Source organism: Melospiza melodia, chromosome 9 (assembly GCF_035770615.1).
Source record: "Melospiza melodia melodia isolate bMelMel2 chromosome 9, bMelMel2.pri, whole genome shotgun sequence".
In the NCBI taxonomy this organism is placed as follows: Eukaryota; Metazoa; Chordata; class Aves; order Passeriformes; family Passerellidae; genus Melospiza; species Melospiza melodia.
In genome coordinates this window covers 31535477-31559148 of record NC_086202.1, presented here as the reverse complement: position 1 = coordinate 31559148, position 23672 = coordinate 31535477, and the positions used below count along the sequence as shown (strand labels likewise).

The 23672-nt window shown below is 43.3% G+C and overlaps 1 protein-coding gene across 2 annotated transcripts in view; it reads left to right on the top strand.

Annotated features, from left to right (window-relative positions):
- Window positions 1–23672, top strand: part of PRKG1 (protein kinase cGMP-dependent 1) — a 389824-nt gene that overhangs the window by 313006 nt on the left and 53146 nt on the right. For both annotated transcript variants that reach the window (XM_063164082.1, XM_063164081.1), the window contains exons 8-9: window positions 9792–9857; window positions 18091–18165. In XM_063164082.1, the coding sequence (XP_063020152.1) occupies window positions 9792–9857; window positions 18091–18165 (141 nt within the window). The remainder of the gene's footprint in view (window positions 1–9791; window positions 9858–18090; window positions 18166–23672) is intronic.

Here is a 23672-nt window from a genome sequence, read left to right as displayed (position 1 = left end):
ATCCTGGGGGAATAAATCCCAAGATAAGTAATTTAAGCAAGGAATCTGGTATTTAACAGGGGTTATTGCCACTGTTTGCTTGAAAAAGCTCTTGAGCCTGGTCTTTATTGTCAGGAAAATGGGAATATATCTAATCTCCATGGATTTGGGGGTGTCCAAAATAGCACAGAATTTATAGGCATTTATATTATATTATATTATATTATATTATATTATATTACATTACATTACATTACATTACATTACATTACATATCATTATAATTTCATATATCATATATATTATATATCATATATCACATATATCATATCATATATAATATCATATCAATTATAAATTTTTAATTCTTTCATCGTGTGTCCTTTCTGGACAGGCTCTTAGAGATCTGGAGAAATAATAAGTAAAAAATAATTTGGAGATTTAGGAGAGATCCCTCTACCTGGGAAACCTGGGAGAGCTGAAACTCTTTGTAATGCTGGAAAAATCAGAGCCTTTTGCACTGTTGGTTTATTGTCCTGCTGCTGAAAAAAGAAAAGAGAAAAAATTCAGATTTTAAACTCGCCCCCAGTGTGTCCTTGAGCAATATCAGATATTTTTTGGATGAAGCTCCCTAAGCAGGACATCTCCAAGGAATGCAGGCTCATTTAGGAAATGTTTTATCATTTGGAATCTCTTGATGAAAGGCCTGCAATAAAGTATTGGAGTTAACCTTGTAGCTTTATTTCTCCATTTAAGGCTACAGAAGATACTTTTCCCATGTGGGGATTCCAGATTAAGGATGGGGAGAGAGGGGAAGGGAAGGATTTTAATTGCCAGGAGCTTTGAAGTCTTAATGGGACAATGACCCTGTGTTCCTGCTGGAGCTCAGGAGAAGCCCTGGATCACTTCTCAGTTTGGGGCATCCACATTTGCCATCCAGGCCCAAGCTGTTGTTGATATCCAGGGCTTGGAGAGGGATGAGGCAGCCGTGGGAAAAGGGACTTGGGTTTCTTTGAATCCCAGAACAGCTTGGGTTGGAAGGGGCATGAGAATCAGCTCATCCCACTGCTGCCATGGGCAGGGACACCTTCCACCATCCCAGGCTGCTCCAAGAAGCCCCATCTGGGAATCTGTGCCAGGGCCTGCCCACCCTGCCAGGGAAGGAGTTGAAAAGGTGGGGATCAGTTTATCAATTGTCTTGGATGTGTTCTTATTCCCTCTTTGTGTTTGTCTCTTATTAAATAATTTTAAAGTGCAGCTGCCGAGTCATTCATGAGCAAAATATGTCAAGGACCATTTCATGTGGCTCTAGCTGCTGAATTCTGTTGTTGCTGCTCTTCTTTTTTAAGGAAAATAATGCACATCAATGGTTTCCTCTTTATCCTTGCCAGTTTCCTGGGTTTTTTGGTATTTCCTGGGTTTTTGGCTTTGCCTGGCTTTGAATGATCTGATCAAGGCTGGCAGAGAAGTTCCTTATGCAGAGTAGGTCTGCAAGGCACCAGTTTCTAGAAACTCTTCTGATTTGTTCAAGGTTTAATTGATTTGTCCTTGAATGGGATAGTTAACATTTAATATGTCTTAAAGATGCTCTTCTCACCCACTGGCTGATTAAAACAGCAATGGATGGGGTGTGGTTGGGTTTTACTTCACTTTAATGAAAAAGTGGCCATTTCGTGCCCCTGGGTTGTTTCACATGGGGAATATAATTAATTACAGCCTAGTGAGACTCTGGTTCATTACAATAATTCTGAATAAATTGCACAAGTAATTGGGTTGAAAATCATTAATGGGCTTGGCAGGCAAGGAGGTTCTACCATCCCAGTGTCAGCGTTGTGTCACTCAGATTTGGGGTTGTCTGTCACTTCAGACTAAACTTAAGCCACAGTTTACCTCAAAGCACCAGTTTTAATTCCTATTGAATATTCCTCTAGCTGTGTTTGCTCTTCCCTGCCTTTCTGAGCTGCTGGAAACACTGTAATAAGTGATATCAGCACCATTGAGGGTTTCCTGGGAGCAGAGGGAATGGAAAAACCCCTGGAAATGGTTTTGCCATCAGCAGAGAGGGATTTCTCAGCATTGTTCCCACCTCAGCTGTGGGAAACACCAGTGGGACACAGTGGATCCCTGCAGGGACTAAAACTGTGCATGTGGCACTTGGGGTCAGGGTTTAGGGGAGGACTGGGCACTGTTGGGCGGCTGGTTGGACTCAATGATCCTTTTCCAACAATTCTGTGATTCCTTGCTTGTCCTGATGCCAGCAGATCCAGCCATGGTGGGATGGGTGCAAGTTATAGGGGTTAAAAACAGATTCCATGCAGGATTTGGAAGCAAAGGGTTAGGGATGAGGTGCTCATCTCTTTCAGCCTTGAAAGTCAGCCACAATAAGGATTTCAGCTGGATATGGGAATGCCTGCCGTGTAGATCCTCACTGTGTTGTGGCAGCCCTTGGGTTTAATTGGAATTCCCTTCCCAGGCAGGTGGATTGCCCAAGGGGTGGCACAAATGGAATTTCTGTGCCCAGAGAAAAGGCAGAGCAGGGGCTGTGACAGATGACAGCCCACAGGTACTGGAGAAGGCTCCAGAGAGAGCTTAGAGCCCCTTCCAGGGCCTAAAGGAGAGCTGGAGAGGGACTGGGGACAAGGGATGGAGGGACAGGACACAGGGAATGGCTCCCAGTGCCAGAGGGCAGGGCTGGATGGGATATTGGGAATTAGGAATTGTTCCCTACAAGGTGCCCAGAGCAGCTGTGGCTGCCCCTGGAGCCCTGGCAGTGCCCAAGGCCAGGCTGGACTTTGGGGCTTGGAGCAGCCTGGGACAGTGGAAGGTGTCCCTGCCCATGGCACAGGTAGAATGGGATGATCCTTAGTGGCCCTCCCAACGCAAAGCATTCCATGATTCTCTGCCTTCCCAGTGTTCCCACCTCAGCACTGCCAATAATCCATCCCTCTGTTTGCCTGAAGGACTCAGAAAGGCTCAGTGGAATTAACGGGAGGTGAAATTTTTGTTTGGCTGAAATGGGATTTGTGAAATGGAGCCTCCTGGCTGCGGGCAGGTGTTTCAGGAAAGGCTGTTTGGCACTTGGAAGTGTGGACACCTGGGTGGAAGCTGAGCTGAGGGTGCCACTTTGCACAGGTGTGCAGGCAAACATCCCAAATCCATCTGGCACCTTCCCTTGGCACTCCAGCTTCTGGAAGTTCCAGTCCAACTTTGGCTCCAGCAAAGAGAGAATTGTGTTCCCTGGGGTCTGAAAACCTGTAAGTTGTGGATCTGGAAAGTGCTATTTGTCAGGAGATAAATAATTATTATTTTCTTTGTATATTGTATATCTAGGGAATGTCAAACCCAAATATCAATCCTTAAACTGTTTGGGCTGGAAGGGATCTTAAATCCCAAAATCCCATCCATTCCCACCCCTGCCATGGGCGGGAACACCTTCCCCTATCCCAGGCTGCTCCAAACCAACCTCTCCTTGGACATTAAAACAGTGAAATCTTTCCTTCAAACACACATTTGGAATGTGAATACTCCCGGAAGACAGAAACTTTTATCTAAAACTTCACTTTGTCCTGAATGCACCCAAATTCCCCTTTTTTAGAAAACTAATTGAGGAGGAATTTGATTCCCATGGACACACTGACATCCCAAGGACACCCAGTGCTATACTTTCTGCCAAGCCTGAAAGGCCCATGAGGAATATTAATATCAGAACATTTATTAAGAAAATGTAATTCTTAATTTCCAGGTGACTTTCCCAGACTACTCCAGGGCTGTTTTACAAAATCCAGGGTTATAATTCAGCCTCATGTCTGGGCTTTTTCCCCATAGATATTTAATTTAAGCTTTGAGATTTATTTCTTCTTTTGACAGACATTTTATTTTATAAAAACCCTTCTATTCCATAATTAAATTTCCATAAGTTCTTGCCTGTTTTAACACTGGAGGTGGTTTAGTGCAGACCCTCCCATGGAGGAGGAGCACTTTTGCTCCTGATGCTGTGAGTCCTTCCTGTGCTGAATGGCCTCAGATTCAAACACCATGTTGGAATTCATCCCAATTTGTTCTCAAATACCTGCTCACCTCATAAAAATGATAAAAGGATGACCAGGTTTCTTGAGGGGTCATCATGGCTTGAAATGATGGGTGTAATAATTGCTGAGGTTTTTATTGTGCCTTCCCAGTGCTGAGTGCTGAATCTTCCACCTTCATATTTGGTGCCAGGTCACCCCCACCAGGGCCAGGATTTAATTTCTTTCCATACCAGTTGGATTTAGTTTTGTTTTGGCACATAAAACCTTGATTCTTTCTTTCTTTTTTATTAAATCAAGAATAAGCAGGTGGTTGTTGCATCTCCCCCTGCTGCGACTATAGGCTAAGATGCAGGTGAAGTTATAGAAATTATTTATTATTATTATTTCAATTTTATTTTGTTTATAGAAATAAAAGGCAATCAAAGCTTTAAAAGCACATTTTTAAGTCTCCAGGTAGGCAAATCTCTCTTTTTAAAGGATAGGATATCACCAAATTTGGGTACCACTCCTCAGAATACCCAATAAAACTGATTCTTATCTCCCACCTGAAAGTCATGGCGTAATCAGAAAATACCCAATAAAATAGAAGGGAAGATAGAGATGCTGGGCTTTGAGGTCTTATTGCTAAATTTAAGCTAATAATTGATTTTTTCCCATTTTTTCCTCCTATCTGACATGTCTTGTCCTAAATGCTTTAAATCAACCTCATTAAGAATATTGTAACAAGGTCAAGTGCACAGTGCTGGCAGGTGGGAAAATGCATTAAAGAACTCAAATAGCAGCAAATTAGGAACCTCTGGATAGTCCTGTGGCATAAATGAAAACCCACCAGGGAGCACCTCATTTTTTATTTCTGAAAAGCCTCATTAACAGCATTCTGAGCTGATCTCAGCACTCATCCCCTGAGGACCTACAGGACGGGAGGTTTCACTCTCCCAGGCAGGTTCTGCCCCAAGGTCCAGGCACTGACCCACCTGCTCTGGATGGTCCTTTGAGGTTCTGCAGTTTCTTGAGCTAAGAAATGAGGTTTTATCCTCATTTTTTAGGGAAGGAAATGGTGAACATCAGGAAAGAGCTGGATGTGGCTGTGTCCATCGGGTCGCACAATGGGTTTGGGTTTGAAGGGACCTCAAAGTTCATCCAGTGCCACCCCTGCCATGGGCAGGGACACCTTCCACTGTCCCAGGCTGCTCCAAGCCTTGTCAAAGACGGAACTTGATGACTTTGGAGTTCTTCTCCAATTTTCATGAATTCTGTGATCCATGTCTGCATCAATCACCTGGATCTGCCTGATTTCCATGGGGGAAATCCACCTCACACAGACCAAAGCTTGGCTTTCCAACTTTTCATCTTCCTGAGAACCCAACATCCATTTGCTGTTGGCTTTAATGTAAAAATACATCGCTGGGATTAATAAACACAGCATGCTCTACTAAACTTTTATAGATTTTAATGTGAAACTAATAAAAGGTGCCATTAGGAAAAGCTGCACTTGAAAAGCCATTTCATAAAAAATCTTGTAAAAATTTCCTTCAGGCATTAAAATCTCACTTCCTAAAAGGGAATGAAATACAACAGGAGGGATTTGACTCCAAGCTACGCCAGTTTGAGGACCTGTAGCAAAAACCCCATGTGATTTAAGCTTCATGGGTAGTGGGAAAACAAAACATTTCTTAGAATAGCAATTCAGCTCGTTGAGCTTCAAAAATACATTTTTTTACTCAATATAAGCCAAATGTACAACTTTTCAAATAGAAAATGTACCAGCTCCTTCTAATACTTTGTTTTATGCCTTGTGAGCTTCTTGTTAGCTCCTAAAATATATTTTTACTCCCAGTGGCTCCAGCTGAAAGGTTTAAGCCCTGCCAAGGGTTGTACAACAAGATTTACAAAGCAAGAGGAGCCGTTTGTGATAATTGACTGGAATATTTATGAAGCTGAGGCCTCAGGTCTTTCAAGGCTCTGTTGGTCGAGGAAATTCTGCTCTGTCTTTATGGCACTGAGGGTTTTAAAAGTAAAAAACTCCCGGGAGATGCTGCTGGGATTCCACCAGCCTGGAGCAAAGGAGGCTCAGGGGGCCCTTGTGGCTCTGCACAACTCCTGCCAGGAGGGGACAGCCAGGGGATGTCAGGCTCTGCTCCCAAGCAAGGAACAGGGACAGGACAAGGGGAAATGGCCTCAAATTGTCCCAGAAGAGGTTTAGGCTGGATATTGGGAAAAATTCCTTTACAGAAAGGGCCGTCAAACATTGGATTGACCGCCCAGGGCAGAGGTGGAGTCCCTGTCTAAGGGATTGGGAGCAGTGGGAGCTGTGGGAGAAGGTACTGGAGCAGGACTTCAAGCAATTTGGGGATGTAGGAAGGCAAAAACAAAGCAAAAAATTCGGGAATCACCTCAAACATTTTTACATTGCGAGCAAATTATGGCAGCCCTTGGTAAAACCACGAGACAGAGGCTGAAGTATAAACTGATCTATTCCTAAATTGAGTTGTTGACACCTTGTCAGAAGCAAAATTGTTGTAACTTCCCAATGCGGCGAAGGTGGCTGTAAATTCCGAGGAGGAAAACAGATCCGTGCATTTCATCCCTTAAATAACATCCTCATGTTTCCATTGGTGTGGTGGCATGTCACCCTGAATTTTTTAAGATTTTCTAAGCTTTCTGATGTTTACATTGTTGTAACCAACTTTCTGACACACTTTCTGGAAATAAATTATTGTTTTACGTTCTTTTATAGAGGAGGAAAATTTGGTAGGCTGTTGGTTTGTCCAGTGTCATTGGAGATGACAATTCCAAGGAGGAAAACAGATCCGTGCATTTCATCCCTTAAATAACATCCTCATGTTTCCACTGGTGTGGTGGCATGTCACCCTGAATTTTTTAAGATTTTCTAAGCTTTCTGATGTTTACGTTCTTGTAACCAACTTTCTCACACACTTTCTGTAAATAAATTATTGTTTTGTATTCTTTTATCGAGGAAATTTGATAGGCTGTTGGTTTGTCCGGTGTCATTGAAGGGGTGGCACTGTCACCCTCCAATCCACTGTCACTTTTGGAAAACTATAAATGTTAGAGTCAGAAATTTAAAAACTCCCTTTTACCTTGCGTGTCTGCGCTGTGTTATTTCACGTCCTATAGTCCTGGGAACATTTAGGAACGTGCATTTTTTGTTGCCCCCTAATTCCACCGCTGAGCTAGGGAGCTGAAAAGGGCACGCGAGGTCTCCTGCTGGCATGTCTGGCCCTTTTCCACAGCCAAGGATGTCCTGAGGGGCTCCCAAATCCTCCCGTCTTGGGTTTCCCCCGCAGCAGCTGTGCCCCCTGTGCAGGTGCCCAGCCCTGGGCTGGGGGAGCTGGCACGTGCCAGGGGGTGGCACGGAGCTGGGGGCTGCAGGGCATCAGCAGCGTCCCGGGGCAATGAGGGAGCAGCCGGGGCCATGGAGCGCTCGGGGAGCGAGCGAGGCTCCACGGATGAGGAACGCGGATTTTCGGGGAGCAGCTCCGAGGAGGAGCAGGAGGAGGAGGAGGAGGAAGGGGATGAAGGCCAGGCAGTGTCCGAGTCAGTGCTCTCCTCTCTGGGGCCACAGGGGGTGGTGGGGCACTGCCAGGAATTAATTAATTCATTAATTAATTGTGAATATGTTCTGTTTTACACATCACAATTCTAATATCTCCTTAGTGCTGTGCTGTTAAAATAATTACTTGTATTTAATGCACTTGTAGTAATTAAACTACCTGGGTTTTTTACCATTTTTTAGCCATTTTTACTATTTTTTTTACCTTTTTTTTACCATTTAATGCAGTATTTTCACTTGTCATTGCACTAGTAGTAGTGACTTTTGCCTTTAGAGCCGTGCATTTACTGGGAGTAACCTCTCTTGCACTGGTAGTAATTACTTGTTTCATGTATTTACTAGTAATTACTTTTTCATTTATGCTGTGCACTGGGAGTAATTACCTTGTTTTTAATGCTCTGCATTTGTAGTAACCACTGTTTCAGTTAATACCATGATTATTTGTTGCATTTAATGCCTTGCACTTGTAGTAACTTCTGTGTTTAATGCCTTGCACTTTTAGTGGTTACTTTTCCCTTCAATGCTGTGCATTTACCACTAGTAACTTCTGGTTTTAATGACTTGCACTTTTAGTGGTTACTTTTCCCTTCAATTCTGTGCATTTACCAGTAGTAACTTCTGGGTTTAATGCTTTGCACTTGTAGTAATTATTACATTTAGTGCTGTGCCCTTATAGTAATTACTCTTGCATTTAGTGCAGTTCATGTGCAGTAATTACTTCTTGCAATTAATGCCATGCACCTGTAGTAATTCCTTCTGCATTTAAAGCTGTGCACTTCCTAGTGGTTAATTTTCCACGGAATGCTGTGCACTGGTTGGAATTGCTCCTGGACTTGTAGTAATTACTCGTTGCACTTAATAGCATGCACCTGTAATAGAAACTTCTGCACCAAATTCTGTGCACTTATAGTAATTATTTGTTGTGTTTAATGCCACCTACTTGGAGTAGTTGATCTCTCATTTAGTGCTGGGCACTTGCTGGTGGTTGCTTTTGCCTTAAATTCACTCTTGGTAATTTCTTTCCCAATTAATGCCTTGCACTTCCAAGGTTTCATTGGCCTTTAATGCCACAGATTTCTGTACCTCCCTGTGCTGCAGCTGCTGGCCAAAGTCACCTTCTAGAAAAGGATGGATTAATAGAAGTTAACAGAAATTACAACAGTCCCTTATGCATCTGAATACCTCATTTTCAATTTTATCAAAAATGTTGGAGCTGAGGCCCCCAATTTTATTGTATTTTCCTGGTCTGTAATCATCTAAGTATAAGACAGTAAGCAAATCATTTCTGTGATCCATAAATTTACAGGGATAAATGTCTTTTTGTGGCATCTGGGATAATGGGACAAATGTGTTGAGTTTTAATGGGAATTAGTGGACACCAACAAGTTTGAATTCTCATTTTAATGGATCAATATATTGTCAAAAGCTGGCTACAGCAACTTAATGAGGAATTCAATATTATCCTTTCTTATCCTCTCTGTATTTACCCAAGTTTTAGGAGTTAATAGGGATAATTATCTACTTATATTCCACTACTTCTTTCTCATTGCTTTAAATTAGCAATGTGATTTATCAGTGGGGTTAATTAGCAGGAATACACACTTAATTCCAGTCCAAATAGACTCAGAGTCAGCATTACAGCACAGGCTGGAGTAGTAATGTATTTTTGCTTGCTCTGCTCTAAAAGTATGAACATGAAGAAATTAAAGTTAATTAATGATGACCTCAAAGGGACAGTGCATGGGCGTCACCCTTTTTTGACCATATTCCTGTTTTAATGCCTCCAGTCTTTAAATGGGAATTTCTATTCCTAACAGCACCTGTAAATCTGATTTTCTGCCTCACTGGATGCCTAGAGTAGTGTTCCAGCCTAAATGAATGAGGGGTGTGCAAAAGAGGGGTGTGACTGTAATCCACTTAACCTTGGAACATGGGAAGGTTGGGGGAAATTGGGATAAAGCGAACCCAGAAAATGCAGCACTGACTCTTAAACACTGGAACGCCAAAACAACCTGATTAAAATGAATTAAATTGATTATTTTTATTAGTCTTGGAATTCTAGTCTTTTATTAGCCTAAATGGATGATGAAAACAGCAAGGAAAAGCTGTGAAAGCCAGAAATTTGTCCTCAAAGTGCTTGGAGAGCCCTGTGTGTTGGAAATCAGAAGATTGCCATGGAAATAACTGGAGAAATGTGTTTTTTCTTGCAGGGAGGATGTCAGGACAGCCAACGTCATCGCAGCGGAAGCGGTCACTTGTCTGGTCATAGACAGAGAGTAAGTTCCTCCTTCTGCCTGGGCCTGGGGGGAAACTCCAGTTTAAGCCTTTCCCAGAGCTTAATGAGACCCTTGGATCATCTTCTCCAGAGTGGCTTCTTAATTTGGGGTGATAAAGTCACAGAATTGACGAGTAGAGGGAAGGTGCCCCTGAATCATCGAGACAAAACTCAATAGTGACAATCGGAAAACTTAACAGTGACCATTACAAAACTCAATAGTGACAATTAGAAAAATCATCAGTGACAATTACAAATCTCAGTAGTGACTGTTAAAATCACAGAAAGTCCAAATGGAAATAAAGGAGGAGCTGGAATTACTGTGGAAATTCCACAGCGTTTGCTCCTGGCGAATGTTGGAGCAAGGTGTTATCCCAGTCCATTTGGAGATGGAGAGTCCTTGGGAGAAGGCCACAGCCCTGCTGGGAGCTCTGTCACTCAGAGGAGATGCAGGAGAGTAAAATGATAATTTATACAGGAAGCTTGAGAGAATTAAGGGGGGGTTAATCCAGAAAAAAACTCTGCCTGGATGCTCCAGTGCTGCAAGTCCAGCTGCTCTCTGCAGTTACTGGGAGTGGGATTTAAAAAATGAGGTAAAAATTGAACATGATTCCTGGGCTGGTTTTGCTGTTGTGCAGCACTGGCGCAGATTAGAACAAGGTATGGACACTTCCATGGGGGATGTGCAATGGATCTGTCAAACCCACAGAGAGGGTGAATAGAATTTCACTGCCTCCCCCCATGCAGGAGCCCCAAGAAACCTGCAGGAGGGAGCCAGAAACTGTGGAATAACAAGGAAAAATTGCTGATGTTGGAAAGGAAAATAAATCCGTTGGATTTTTGAAGTATGTAGGACCCACCTGTGGGCCTGGAGAGCAGTGTGGATAGTTGAGTGTCTGGGCAGGTCCAGGAGCTGGATCCATGATCCTTGTGGATCCCTGGAAGAAATTCTGGAGCCCCTTTTGTATTCTGGTGAGAGATGGGATTCTGTGATCCTTTAGGGCTCATCTCCATCCCCTCAATCCTGTGGTTTATGTTATCTCACAGGCCTCCATTTCTGGAAATCCAGCGTTCTGTAGTGGCTGAGCTGGGGAAAACCTTCAGAAATCCTGATAAGTTCTGATTTATGTTAATTCATTATTAATTGCAAACCCCATGGTCTGTCCATTGAACACAAATGGGGAACACCTGAGGGCTCCTTTCTCAACCTCATAGGTAAAACCTCCACCCTTCCTTCTCATGCTGTGGGGCAAAGAGAGGAAGAAGAATTTGATAATATTTTGATAATCATTATGCTTTTAATAATTAGATAATTTAGCAATCATTAATTCATAGAAATAAAAAGCAATGAATAATTTACACTTTTTATTTTTACACTTTTGCAGCAGGTATTTTTGGTTTGCACTATGAGAGTTAAAAACCCCAAATAATTCAAGTCACCCATTCCTGATAATTTCCCAGTCCTTTCCTTGTCTCCTGTTCCTTGTCCTCAGCAGTCATTGCCCTTGAAATAGTGAGGAAGTACAAGTTAAATTTAAACTGATGAAGCTGTGGTTAATCTACCTCAGAGATTCTATTAACACTGTGCAATTAGCAGAGTAACACTATTAAAAAAATTCTTATTTATAGGGCAAGAAAAGTGACCCTATTGATGGCCCTATTTATAGCTCAGAGCAGGCTGTCCTGTGTCCTGGCCAGGGCTGAATTTCATGTCCCAGCTCTTCCTTAGGCTGTTATTTTATAGGAATGACAACAGCAGGAGCATCATTTCACGTGGAGATAAACTCCCAGGACTTGTGGCAATTTGGGAAATTGGTTGAGGAAAAAAGAACCAATTTTTTATATCCAGACAGAGCAAATTTTTACATCTTTTGGGTTGTGGTGGTGGATGAGAACACTGAGTGACACAGGAGGCAGCAGTGGGAGCAGGGAGTGGGTGTTCCCTGCAGCTGGAATTTGTTCCCTGCAGCAGGAGGGGTGACACAAGTCACTGAGGCTGCCAAATATTTTCCTTTTTCCCAGACAAGCTCTTTGCCTAATCAGATGGAAGAACTGAAGCAGCAATTTCCATGCTCTGTGGGTGTCCCCATCTGAGGCAGCTCAGCAAAACTGGTGTTGCAGTTTCAAAAAAAGCAAGTGATGGGAAAAGACCTTTTCCTTAACACATGGGATTCCTGGAGAATTCCAGCCTCACTGACCAGCATCACCCACTGGAATTATCTACAGCAGGAGAACTCTTCCAAATTCCTTGTGGAAGGCTTCCCAAGGCATCCAAAAATCGTTCCAGTTGCCACATCTCATTAACAAAGTCACACCTTGGTGCCATAGGAAGTTATTCCTAAGGGAGTCCTGAGCCTGGCTCTGGATTTGCCAATATTCCCAGCAATTTTAGGGCTGGTTTAGCTGCTGCAGAGTTTGTAGTTTGGGGCTGAATAATATTGGAAACCTTCCTCACAGGGATGAGCCAGGAGCTGTGGGCAAGTTGGGTTGGAGAAGGGAATTGCTGAAGTTGGGTTGGAGAAGGGAATTGCTGAAGTTGGGTTTGAGAAGGAAATTTTTAAAGTTGATTTGGAGAAGGGAATTGCTGAAGTTGGGTTGGCTCTGGAGTTGCCAATTTTTCCAGCAATTTTAGGGCTGGTTAAGCTGCTGCAGGGTTTGTAGTTTGGGGGTGAATAATATTGGAAACTTGCATCACAGGGATGAGCCAGGAGCTCTGGGCAAGTTGAGTTGGAGAAGGGGATTGCTTAAGTTGGTTTTGGAGAAGAGAAATGATTAAGAAGGATTGGAGAAGAGAATTTAAGTTGGGTTTGAGAAGGGAATTGCTTAAGTTGGGTTGGAGAAGGGAATTGCTTGAGTTTGAGGAGGGAATTGCTGAAGTTGGGTTTGAGAAGAGAATTGCTTAAGTTGGGTTGGAGAAGGAAATTTTTAAAGTTGATTTGGAGAAGGGAATTGCTGAAGTTGGGTTGGCTCTGGATTTGCCAATTTTCCCAGCAATTTTAGGGCTGGTTAAGCTGCTGCAGGGTTTGTAGTTTGGGGGTGAATAATATTGGAAACTTGCATCACAGGGATGAGCCAGGAGCTGTGGGCAAGTTGAGTTGGAGAAGGGAATTGCTTAAGCTGGGTTTGAGAAGGAAATTGTTAAGGTTGGGTTTGAGAAGAGAATTGCTGAAGTTGGATTTAAGAAGGGAATTGTTTAAGTTGGGTTGGAGAAGGGAATTGCTGAAGTTGAGTTTGAGAAGAGAATTTTTTAAGCATGACAAGGGGGAATGCTTTGCCTAAAAGGATCTCTGGAATTTATAAAGTATGTATAAAATGGCTACAGGGCTGAAGCAGCAGGAGTGGGAAATACCACGAGGGAAGTCAAACTGAAGCTCATGATGGGTCTTTAATTACCAGATGATGTTGGTGCTGCCTTGCTTTTTAATTTCCTTGTGAAACAAGAGGGCTCTTCCAGTCTCAAAAACACCCCAAAGACTCCCAAAGTGTAGTACAGCTATTTTGGCCGATCTAGGAAGATGGGCAAAGTGCCTAGGAAGATTTGCAAAGTGCATTTCCAGCATCCTTTTCTGGTGTAGGAATGAGCAAAATCCTGATCTAACAGTGAAAACAACCTGCAGGAAGCATTTGTTGCATCCCATGGACTTTGTTCCCACTTGTCCTTGTCCTGAAAATATTTGTTACAAAAAGTATTGGTACTTTTCCCATCTTGCAGTTGTGTTTTTGTGTCCCTTCCTTTACTGGAATAATGAATTTCAGTGGGATTTGGTCCTTAATGCTCTAAGCCTTCCCTGTGAGGGTGGGGAGGCCCTGGCACAGATTTCCAGAGAAGCTGTGGATGCCTCTGGATCTCTGGAAGTGTCCAAGACCAGGCTGGATAGGGCTTGGAGCACTCTGGGATAATGGAAGGTGTCCCTGTCCATGGCACTGGATGGGATTTAAATTCCCTTCCAACTCAAACTTTTCTAGGAATTCTATGGTTCCCGTTGGGAGCACCATTCATTTTGGTCCCTCAAGGAAGAAAACAAAAAAATTGTGTAGTCCTACCTGGTCAGGTGTATTTGAAAGAAAGAATTTGGAATTCAGACAGGAAATACTCCAAGGAATTTCCCATTATCATCAGAATTTCAACACAGAAGAGGAGGTACAGTAATCCAGTAGGGAAAATTAAGTCAGAGGGTGACAAGGGTGAGGAAATGAAGTGACAGCCCTGTGAGGGACCACAGTAAGGCTCCAAGCTCTCTGGTGAGCTGGGATTGATTTATCCAATGTTTCTCCTGCCATGGAGCACAGACCCAACCGTGGGCTTATGGAATTGGCTTGGAAACTTCAACAAAATCCACACAGCATTCATGGGAATTGTGACAAACAAGGCCAGCTGGATATCTGACCATCTGAGGGAATTTGGAGAAGCTTTTGGGTACTTGAGGAGCCACACAGCTCATTGCAGTCCCAGCATTTCCTGCTGCTCAAACCTCCCCTCTGGGAACACACATTAATATTTTACAGTGCCTCTCAGATGGCTTTAAGGCATTTTTATTTCCAAGTAGGTTTTTTTTTTTTTTTTTTTTTTATTTTTTATTTATTTTCAATTCATGGACTTTCTGTCTTGAGGACTTGCCTTGACCCTACAAGATCAAGGCTGTTGTTAATGAAGTTTTTCCTGTGGTGGCACTGCAGGAATTCATCCTCTGGGAAAAGAGTTACTCTGGGAGCTGCTCGATGGTGCTGCCTCCAAATTGTTCTGAGCTTGGCCTTGTCAGAGCTCATCCTGGTGAATTTCCAGGCTCCTTGGAGGCGTTATTAGATTTGTTCCAGAAGTACATTTGGGGAACAGTTAACAAACATGTGCTGGATTTGATGGATTGGTCCTTTAGGAACTTGTCTGTAAAAGGTTGTGTGGTAAAAATGGTGCAGACACGCCTTGAGCGTCTGTTCTGTGGATCAGTTTGAATAAAGATGCACAGGCAGACTTCACTTGCAGCCCCTTTGTATGGAGAGAAAACAGGAGGGAAAGGCTCCAATCTCATTCCTGACGTTTGGATCATCACTGGAACCCTCAGGGACAAGTTGGTGCCACTCTATAATTATTATTTTTTTTTTTTTTCACACCTACCTCTTGAAACTGAGAAAGTGTTTGAAAGTGTTTGTGGCTGCTCCTGAACTGTCGGAATATTTACACCGAGGTTGATTCGGGTTCATCTTTTATTTATACGGGATTTTTTTCCCCTCCATATAATTTATTTATGGTGCCAACAACGTTTTCCTGGAGCTCGGAGATTTAGCAGCACTGTGGGTGTTGGGAGGACAAAATTGCCTCATGCAAATGGAGAGAGAGAGGAGCTGATGGATCAGAGCCAGAACAACTCAAAGCCCAGCTGCTGCTGACAGAGACTTACCGAATTACCTGGAATTTACTCTAAATGCTGTTTTTCCAGATTCTTGTCTTCTTCAGCTGCACCTATCAAGAGGATGCATGATTTTTTAAGGAAACATTTTAAATATTTCAACTATTTTCTGCTTTTCCGCTTTGCATTTCCCATTTTTTCCACTTTGCATTTCCCATTTTTGTCTGTGTTTCAAAGCCTGGGTTTGGTTTGTTTTTTTTTTTCAGGGAGAGCTGTGAGGTGTCAACAAAGGTTATTGGATCGGCCCTCCTGGCAAGGGAAATTGGAGAAAAATGAAATAAAAAAGTATTATCCTGGCATGACTGACCCCATATAAGCTGAGCCGAGCTCTTTCAGGGGAGATTTTAGGGTTTGCTGCTCTGCTGTTTCTCCCAGTCAGAGCAAAGTTTATCCATGGAGAAAATTGGTTATGAGGAGAGAATAGAAAAAACGAAGAGAAAAGGCCACAGGGAGAAAAAAACCCGAGCAGTTTCTGATTGAATTCTGGGACTGAGCTGAGACTTCAACAACGTTGAGATGAGCAATAAAAAAGGGATTCAAGTGAACTTTGATAGCTTGCCCAGTGCTAAATCTGGCTTAAAATTTTTAATAAAAATTAAGGAGTTTGGAGAAACTGTTGTTACTTCTTTCAGTGACTTTTTCTTCTTTGCTGTTTCACTGGAAAAGATTTATTTGCTTTGCCAAAATAAAGGAGGTTTTTAACCCTGCCACATTTTCCTGAGCAAACCAAGCCTAAATCACAAATTAGGCCTTAGGTTATGTCTTATGGCCTTCCAGGATGGTGTTACTGTGTTAATTCATTGCCTCAATACCTGTTTGGGGTGAAATAAGGCATTAACAACCCAATCCTGCTTTTGTTTCATTGTCACCTTGCAAGGTTTGGCTTCATCCTGTGGCACATTCCCAGCAGCAGGAAGATAAAACTTGGGGTGCTGAAGGAGCTGAGTTGTTCCTATTTTCATTGCTGAGCAAGGAATTTGGGGTTGAAAAGTTACTCCCATTATTAACATGTCCTAATAATAAAAATATTAGTAATTAGATTGGGTAAAACCCACTAACACGAGTTTATACGAGAGCAAAGGGTTTGTGCCTTCTCTTCCTCATTAATGAATTAATTAATTTGCTTGCAAAAATGATTTCTTTGATTGTATTATTTAAAATATAATGAATTAAGTGGAGTGAAAGACTGGGGAAGTTGATGTGGGCAGAGGGCATTTCCAGAGCTGTAATTCCCAGCAGAGAATCCCAGGATGGGTCAGTTTGGAAGGGCACACAGCGGGCACCTGGTGGCACCTCCCTGCTCCAGCAATGTGAGAGCACAGGGTTGTGTGCACACAGCTCTGGAATAGCCCCAGAGAGGGCAATTCCTCTGGAAAAGCCCTTCCAGCAGCTCCAGATCCAATCCAGCTCTCCCAGTTGTCACCTTCTGGCCCACAGTGATGGGGAAAATCTGGCTTTTTCCAACAGGATAACTGTGCCTCCCTTGGTTCTGCTCTATCTCCACACATCCATGGGGTGCATTCATAGGGTCAGACATCTCCTGAAGGACCCTCTTGGCTCTGTCAGTGTGTCTGAGCCACCCAGGGTCCCACTGTTCCCATCCCAGGAACACTGATTATCCCAGCTCACCCCGTGCCTGGCAGGACACTGCGTTTCCCCAGCTGCCCTGGATTTCCCTCACCTGCTCAGTGCCATTCATTCTCTTTGATCCTACAAATCCTCCTTGAGAAAGCACCATATTAAACATCCTCTTCTTGTTCCTTATGTCAGAAATGTGGCTTTTTCTTTTATTTTTTTCAATGTTTCAGTTTATTTTTTTGTCAACTTAGAGCAATTCCTTTACTTCAGCTCCGTGTTTCGTGCCTCAGGAGTGTCAGGAGCACAGAAGAATTGCAGGATTTTCATTTGTGAGGCTGTGACATTAAGGCAGAGATCAGTCAAGAGACTCTGGCTTGCAGCAGTTCATCTTTTCAAATTCTTCTTCCTTGGAAAAAAGCAAACCTGCTTTTTTCAGACAGATCCACTGGGAATACTGGAATTGGGTAGTAGAAAGTAGCTTGTCACCTGGAATATTTTTGTTTCAAGGGATTAATTGATTTCAGTTAGTAATTTCTGGTTTTTCATGGAATCCCAGGATGGTTTGGGATGGAAGGGATATTAAGGATCATCCAGTGCCACCCTCTGCCATGGCAGGGCCACCTTCCACTGTCCCAGGCTGCTCCAAGCCCTGTCCAGCCTGGCCTTGGGCACTGCCAGGGGTCCAAGAGCAGCCACAGCTGCTCTGGGAATTCTATGCCAGGGTCTGCCCACCCTCCCAGGGAACAATTCCTTCCCAATATCCAACCTGAATTCCCTCTCTTTGAGTTTGAACCCCCTTTGACGTGTTTTTGGATGCTTTTTCTCTGAAGATGAGAAAGCTGGGATCCAGAAATGAAAATTTCACTTTGGAAGCAGAGGGATTTACAGGGTTCCTGGTTGGAGGACAGGGATGTGATGGTTGAGGTGCCCCCACCAGCCACATTTATTCTAAAACTTCTACTGGAGGGTGAAAACCTTCAGCAGCCGTTTCAATGGGCTGGATAAATAATTTTGGATCTTCTTGGCGTTGGTTTCTGCATCTCCAGCATTCCTGAGGCCTGGGCCTGGTGGGTCACCAGCATCGAGATCCAGTCCCATTGCTGCCAAAAAGCCACACTGGATTGCTTGGCTCCCAGGTGGAGTCTCTTCAGGTTCGGTGGTGGACCTGCTGGGACTGGATGGTCTTCAGTGTGTTTTCCAACCTTGGTGATTCTGTGATTTTCCTCTCAAAGAGTCCTTTTGTCTTTACAGCTCCTTCAAGCACCTGATCGGGGGCCTGGATGACGTCTCCAACAAAGCCTATGAGGATGCAGAAGCAAAAGCAAAGTAAGTGCTCAGCATCAAGTCTCAAACTTCTGTTTGTTGAATTCCACTGGAATTCCCAAAAAATCCCTCGTTGTTCTCCATGCAATAATACCAAAGAGCTTAAAAAGGAGAGATTCCTCCTGTGGATGGAGGAATTTTCCTCCTTGTGGCTCCCTGGTTCTCCCCATGAATATGGAGATGGGTCTCCTCCAAAGCCAGGTGGTCCCAAGGTCCTGCTCAATCACAAAATTTGAATCCAGAAATCCTCTTGAAATATGGAGATGAGAAACACATTGTGAGGTGAGAAACTCCAGATCTTGGAATTGCACTTGAGGGAATTGTCGTTGAGGGAATTGTCGATGAGGGAATTGTTGTTGAAGGCATTTCATTTCTTTAGAGAGCTCTGACCTTTCTCAAATACCTTCCAAAGTCAAACGTGTTCTGAGACAAAGGATGGGCAGTGGAATTTGTCATTTGAGGATAAAAACTAGAGCTGCCTTGATGTGAGGCAGTATATTCATCTGAAGTCCACAATAAATATTCATTCCTTTCAGAAGGGAGATGTAGAGTATTAGATTAAAATATTTTTAAACCCCCACACTTTTTATTAATTCTTGAGCTGCAATTTGATTTTAATCTGTAGTCTTTGAGCTCTGATTCTATCCCAATGATTAAAGCTTTTCAAGAGGATCCTGTTCTTCTTTGGGAGATGCTCAATATCAACCAAACACAATTAAAAGGCAGAAGTTGTTGAAAAGAAAATTAAATTTGCTCTATACAAAATTTCTTTACTTTTGCTCCCTCTCAATTATTTTGCTTTTATGGGGATTTTTTTCATAGCACATTAATGAAGGGGGGAAGTGTTTTCTCAAAGTCAAATGCTCCGAGTGACTGCTTAAATTGCAGATTCCAATGGGGTTATACATAGAAACTTCTCATTAAACCACAGGGGTTGGAATGGTGTCTGCTGAAGGTATTGGGCACCTCTGTTGAGGGAAGTGAGAATTCCCAATTAAGTATTGATTAAAAATAACTCTTGGTCTGTTTCAGAAACTAAGATCCATCTCAAAAGTCTTCAGTTCATTAGCAAAACTTGTTAATCCTGCAAAATACCCGTAGATGATTTCTCTTTTCTTATATTTGAGTGATTTTTGAAATATTATATTTAATTAATTTTCAGGTGTTAAAAGGGTTGCACTTTAGATTGGAATAATATTTCTCTGCCTCAGATCAAATGTAAGATTCCTTCTTATAAAGAGTTCCATTAAAAAGGTTAAATTCCCTAAATTCTTTTTGACCCAATTAAAAAGATGGGAGACTGTCAACTTCCTTTACCATCCCCCAAAAAAGGGGGTTTGGGGCATGGAATGCTTCACATAGATGATCCCAAATATCCTAGGGTCATTCAGTTATTATTTTGTATTAATTTTTGAGTGTTTCTATTTGGGTTATATTGATTTCCATCAGAGCAGAAGGGAAGAAAACATTGGGAATAACACTGGGGAATTTTGGGTTGGGTCAGAAGCAATGTCATGGTCACAGAAGGTTTTTGAAGGTGCCACCACAACCCATTAGCACCAAGAAAAATGTGCCCTTCCCACATCTATAATTTAAGGTCTATTCTTGAGTATTTATTATCCCAGGAACATCGGGGATGCAGTTTGAGGAGATTTTGATGGTAGTTCAGAGAATTTTAGGATCTGCTGCACAATGTGGGGGAAGCTGCAGTTTGGGACCCCTTTAGAAGAAACTCTTCCTTTTGGAAGCCACTGGGTTTTGACCTTCACACTTTGGAGCTTTCATCTGCTCCAGTCCTTTCCTTCTAATGCCAAGTGTTTCATCCCAATGGAAGGGCATGGCCCTGCTGAGGGAGGAATTGTTCCCTAAAAGGCTGAACCAATTAATTTTCATAGCAATTTTTTTATCTTTAAAGTCAGAGGCCCATGCTGGAGCCCTGTCACTGCAGAGTGGGGTGACAGTGACATTATTGTCACATCTTGACATTTTGCCTCAGACAGAGCAGGAGGGATCAGTGTTGTCTGCCTGGAAAAACATCCAAAAAAAGGAATGCCCTATTGATAAATAGAGTATTGAGCAATTAAATTCCATATTCCTGTTTGCTGGGCTCCTTGAAAACCAGCAGAAGGATGGATAGAGGCAGGAAAAATTGTAAAGTTCTTTGAGGAGAGATCCCAGAAGAATTGTGAGCCCTTCCAGAAAGTTTTGGTGTTCCAGAGGCAAAACTCTTCGGGAGAAAAGTCTCCTTGGCAGCAAGTTTAACCTGGATTCCTTTGCAAGCAGCAGTTAATTAGCTCCAGCTAATTGTCCTTTAAGGGCCTATTTTTTCCAAGGGGAGGTTTGTGGTAGGGAAGAACTGGGAACATAAAACGTGGGCAGGTTTGTGAGGCTTTATGCAAATCCCATGGAATGTTTTTGCTCGTCTTTTTTTAGCTCCCATCTCCTTTTCAGAGCTCACTGCCAGCTGGGAAAAGGCCTTGGGATGCCTCCTGTGGATCAAGTGGATCAGGATGACCAAGGCCAGCTTGGGCAGGATTGGTGTAATAGGAGGTGGAAGAGGTTGGGCTTTGAGGTCTCTTCCAACCCAAACCATTTTAGGACTGTAAATGCTCACAAAATTAGTGGCACTGGGGTTTTTTTCCCATTTTCATGCTGGAGCACATCCCTGGAGTCACAGAGCTCAGGGCATGGCTGAGAGGATGTTAGGCAGAAGTTACAGGCTTGGAATATCTTTCCATGTATCCATCTGTCCTCCAGGCCTGGAGGAGCTGAGCTATATATTGAGTTTATTCTTATTTTAGAGGCGTTTTCCTGCTTTTTGTCAGCTTGGGGTTGGCAGTTCCCTTTAATGTCCATCCTTGGTGTTCCCTCTCTTAAATCAGCAATTGCAGACATGTCATCTGTGAGACCAAGATTTTAATTGTAGGCTATGATTTTAATTATAGGATTGTGCAGACTATAATATGAATTATAATATTCTACCCCTTGAATGTATTCAAATGACTCAATGAATTAATTAACTAATGGATATTATAGTTGCCTCATAAAAAAGGAAGGAGAGAGGAAAATTTGCTTCATGCTTTGAGGAAATGGGAGTCCTGAAGACTCTCAGTGTCCCAGGGCCAGGGCCAGCCACGGTGGCATTTAGGGCATGAAGGAGATGCCCACATCATCAGGATTATCTCAGTGTAGGTTGCTTCCAGATGGAGCCACTCCAGCAGCTTCCATAAATCCAGGAGGACGCAGGAGGGTGGCTTCTGCTGCAGCTGGTGGTGCCAAGTGGGGCGAGGTTCAGTGACCCCCTTTGCTCAGGGCACGCCAATCCCTCCTTGCTGGGCTCATCCCAACCTGGGAACTCTGGCATTGATCCTGTGCAATTATTGGACCCTTACCAAGGCTGCAGAGGTTCCTCTCCATCTGGTGGTACAGCCACACCACTGAGGTGTCCCTTGTCACCCAGCTGGGACAGCTGGCACTGCCTGGCTGTGCCCAGCCGAGCACAGCCCCCAGATCACTGTCCCAGTGCTCCCATCACATTCCCAGCTGGCTCCCAGTGCCCATCTCCTGTGCCAGCAGGGCTTGGGATTGATCCCCAGCTGAAGCCTTGGTGCCTTGAGAACGCTGCCCTAGAGCAGAGTTAAAGAATAAAGCAGGGATTCATTAAAAGGATCTCCTCCATGGATCCACCTTGGGCTGCACAAGAGCCCAGCCAGGGCTGCACCCAAGGTGAACCAAAATGGGCACAAAATGCACAACCAAGCACAGGGTCTGTCACTTTGATCAGTTCTGCTCTATTTGCATATTGGAGTTCATGGTCAAATTACAGCTTTAGCCCATGAAGTTCCATCCTTCTTGCTTTTCTCTCTTCATCCTGCTGTTGTTTGTGCTCTTGGGCTGAGATTTGGATCATTTGTCCTTGGTCCCCAGCTAGAGCAGGAATTGTTTTGTCTCCCTGCTCTGCACACAGAGCTCACCATCCCTTAGTGTGAAGCTCAGACCCGCACACTAAAGCAGCACAGAATCTGAAAAATATAAAAGCTAAAACCTGAAGCATCAGAATAACCAACAAACCTTAAAATATTTCACAGATTGGCTTGGCCATGCTGTGTATTTGTATTTGAAGCAGGACAAAGAGTTTGTTAGGATGAGGAGAAGACAACTTTGCCTCCTGCTGCCATTTTCTTTCAATCCAAAACACCCATGGAAGGAGCTTGGGGAAGAGTTAAAGCAAATGGATCCACCTTGGGCAGCACAAGAGCCCAGCCAGGGCTGCACCCAAGGTGAACCAAAATGGGCACAAAATGGACACCCGGTCACGGGGTCTGTCACTTTGATCAGTTCTGCTCCATTTGCATATTGGAGTTAATTGTCCAATTCCAGCTTTAGGTTATGAAGTCCCACCCTTCTCATATTTCTGTCTTCACCATTGTTTATACTTTTTGGCCTGGAGCTTGTAACAGTTGTCCCTGATCTCAGGTTGGAAAAGGATTGTTTTGTCTAACTAGCCTGTGAAGAGAACTTGCTGACACTCCATATGAAGCTCAGGGTTACACACTAAAGCAGCACAGAATCTGAAAAATATCAAAACTAAGACTTAAGGCATCAGCCTGGACTCTAGTGCCTTCATGCTGTTACTCCAAGCTCTCTGCAGGTTGTTCTGACTGTACTTCTCCCTTGTTTTATTTCCCATCCCAGCTGAATGGCAGCCCTGGGGGAATGTCTGGATACTCACAGCCAAAATCAGCTGCTTTTCCCAGGGCTCGAGGGAACAGGAACCTTTATTTAGTGTATGATGCCTTTCCATGTCCTTGCAGCCCCAGAGCCCTTCATCTTTCTGGAGCTGTGTTTTAATGAAGAGCTTCATTAACAGCTGGACTCAGAGGTCTGAGAGCTCTTTTCCAACCTGAATGATTCTATCCAAACCTTTTGTTTCAGTCCCCTTTCCTAGTCCTCTTTTTCAGTCCTTGATATGTCCTTTTTTTCACCTTACACCCCCTCTCTCATTCCATTTATTCATAAAAAAGCATCCCAGTAGTTCATTGACTTAATTTTGCTGCAGAGGGTGGTTATGAATATTTTTCCCTTTTATATACCTATGGAAATGAAACAATATAAAAGTATAGAGATATCTAAGGAAAAGAAATAAAGGTTAAGAGGAGAGAGAGTAGAGGAAAGATCCCACCATCCAGAAATGAGAGTTGGTTGTTGCAATTTTGATGTCTGTAGGTCCAAGTGATGGTCACAGTCTTGATCCACTGAGGATGAGGAAACACTGAGGCTGGATTGGCCCTTCAGCTCCATAAAAAGGAGCAGAAACCAGTTTATCTTCATGGAAACTCCTGTTTTGGTGTGATGGAAAACCTTAGGAAAGCTTTGCCTGCAGATGCTGTCTCTGCAGGTCTCTGTTCAGCCTGCTGGGTTGGACATCCAGCCAGCCCTGGGGTTGTGTGGCTAAAACAGCCCTGGGTGTTAGAAAAGGATGGGTTTATTTTGTTTATAAATACAATAAG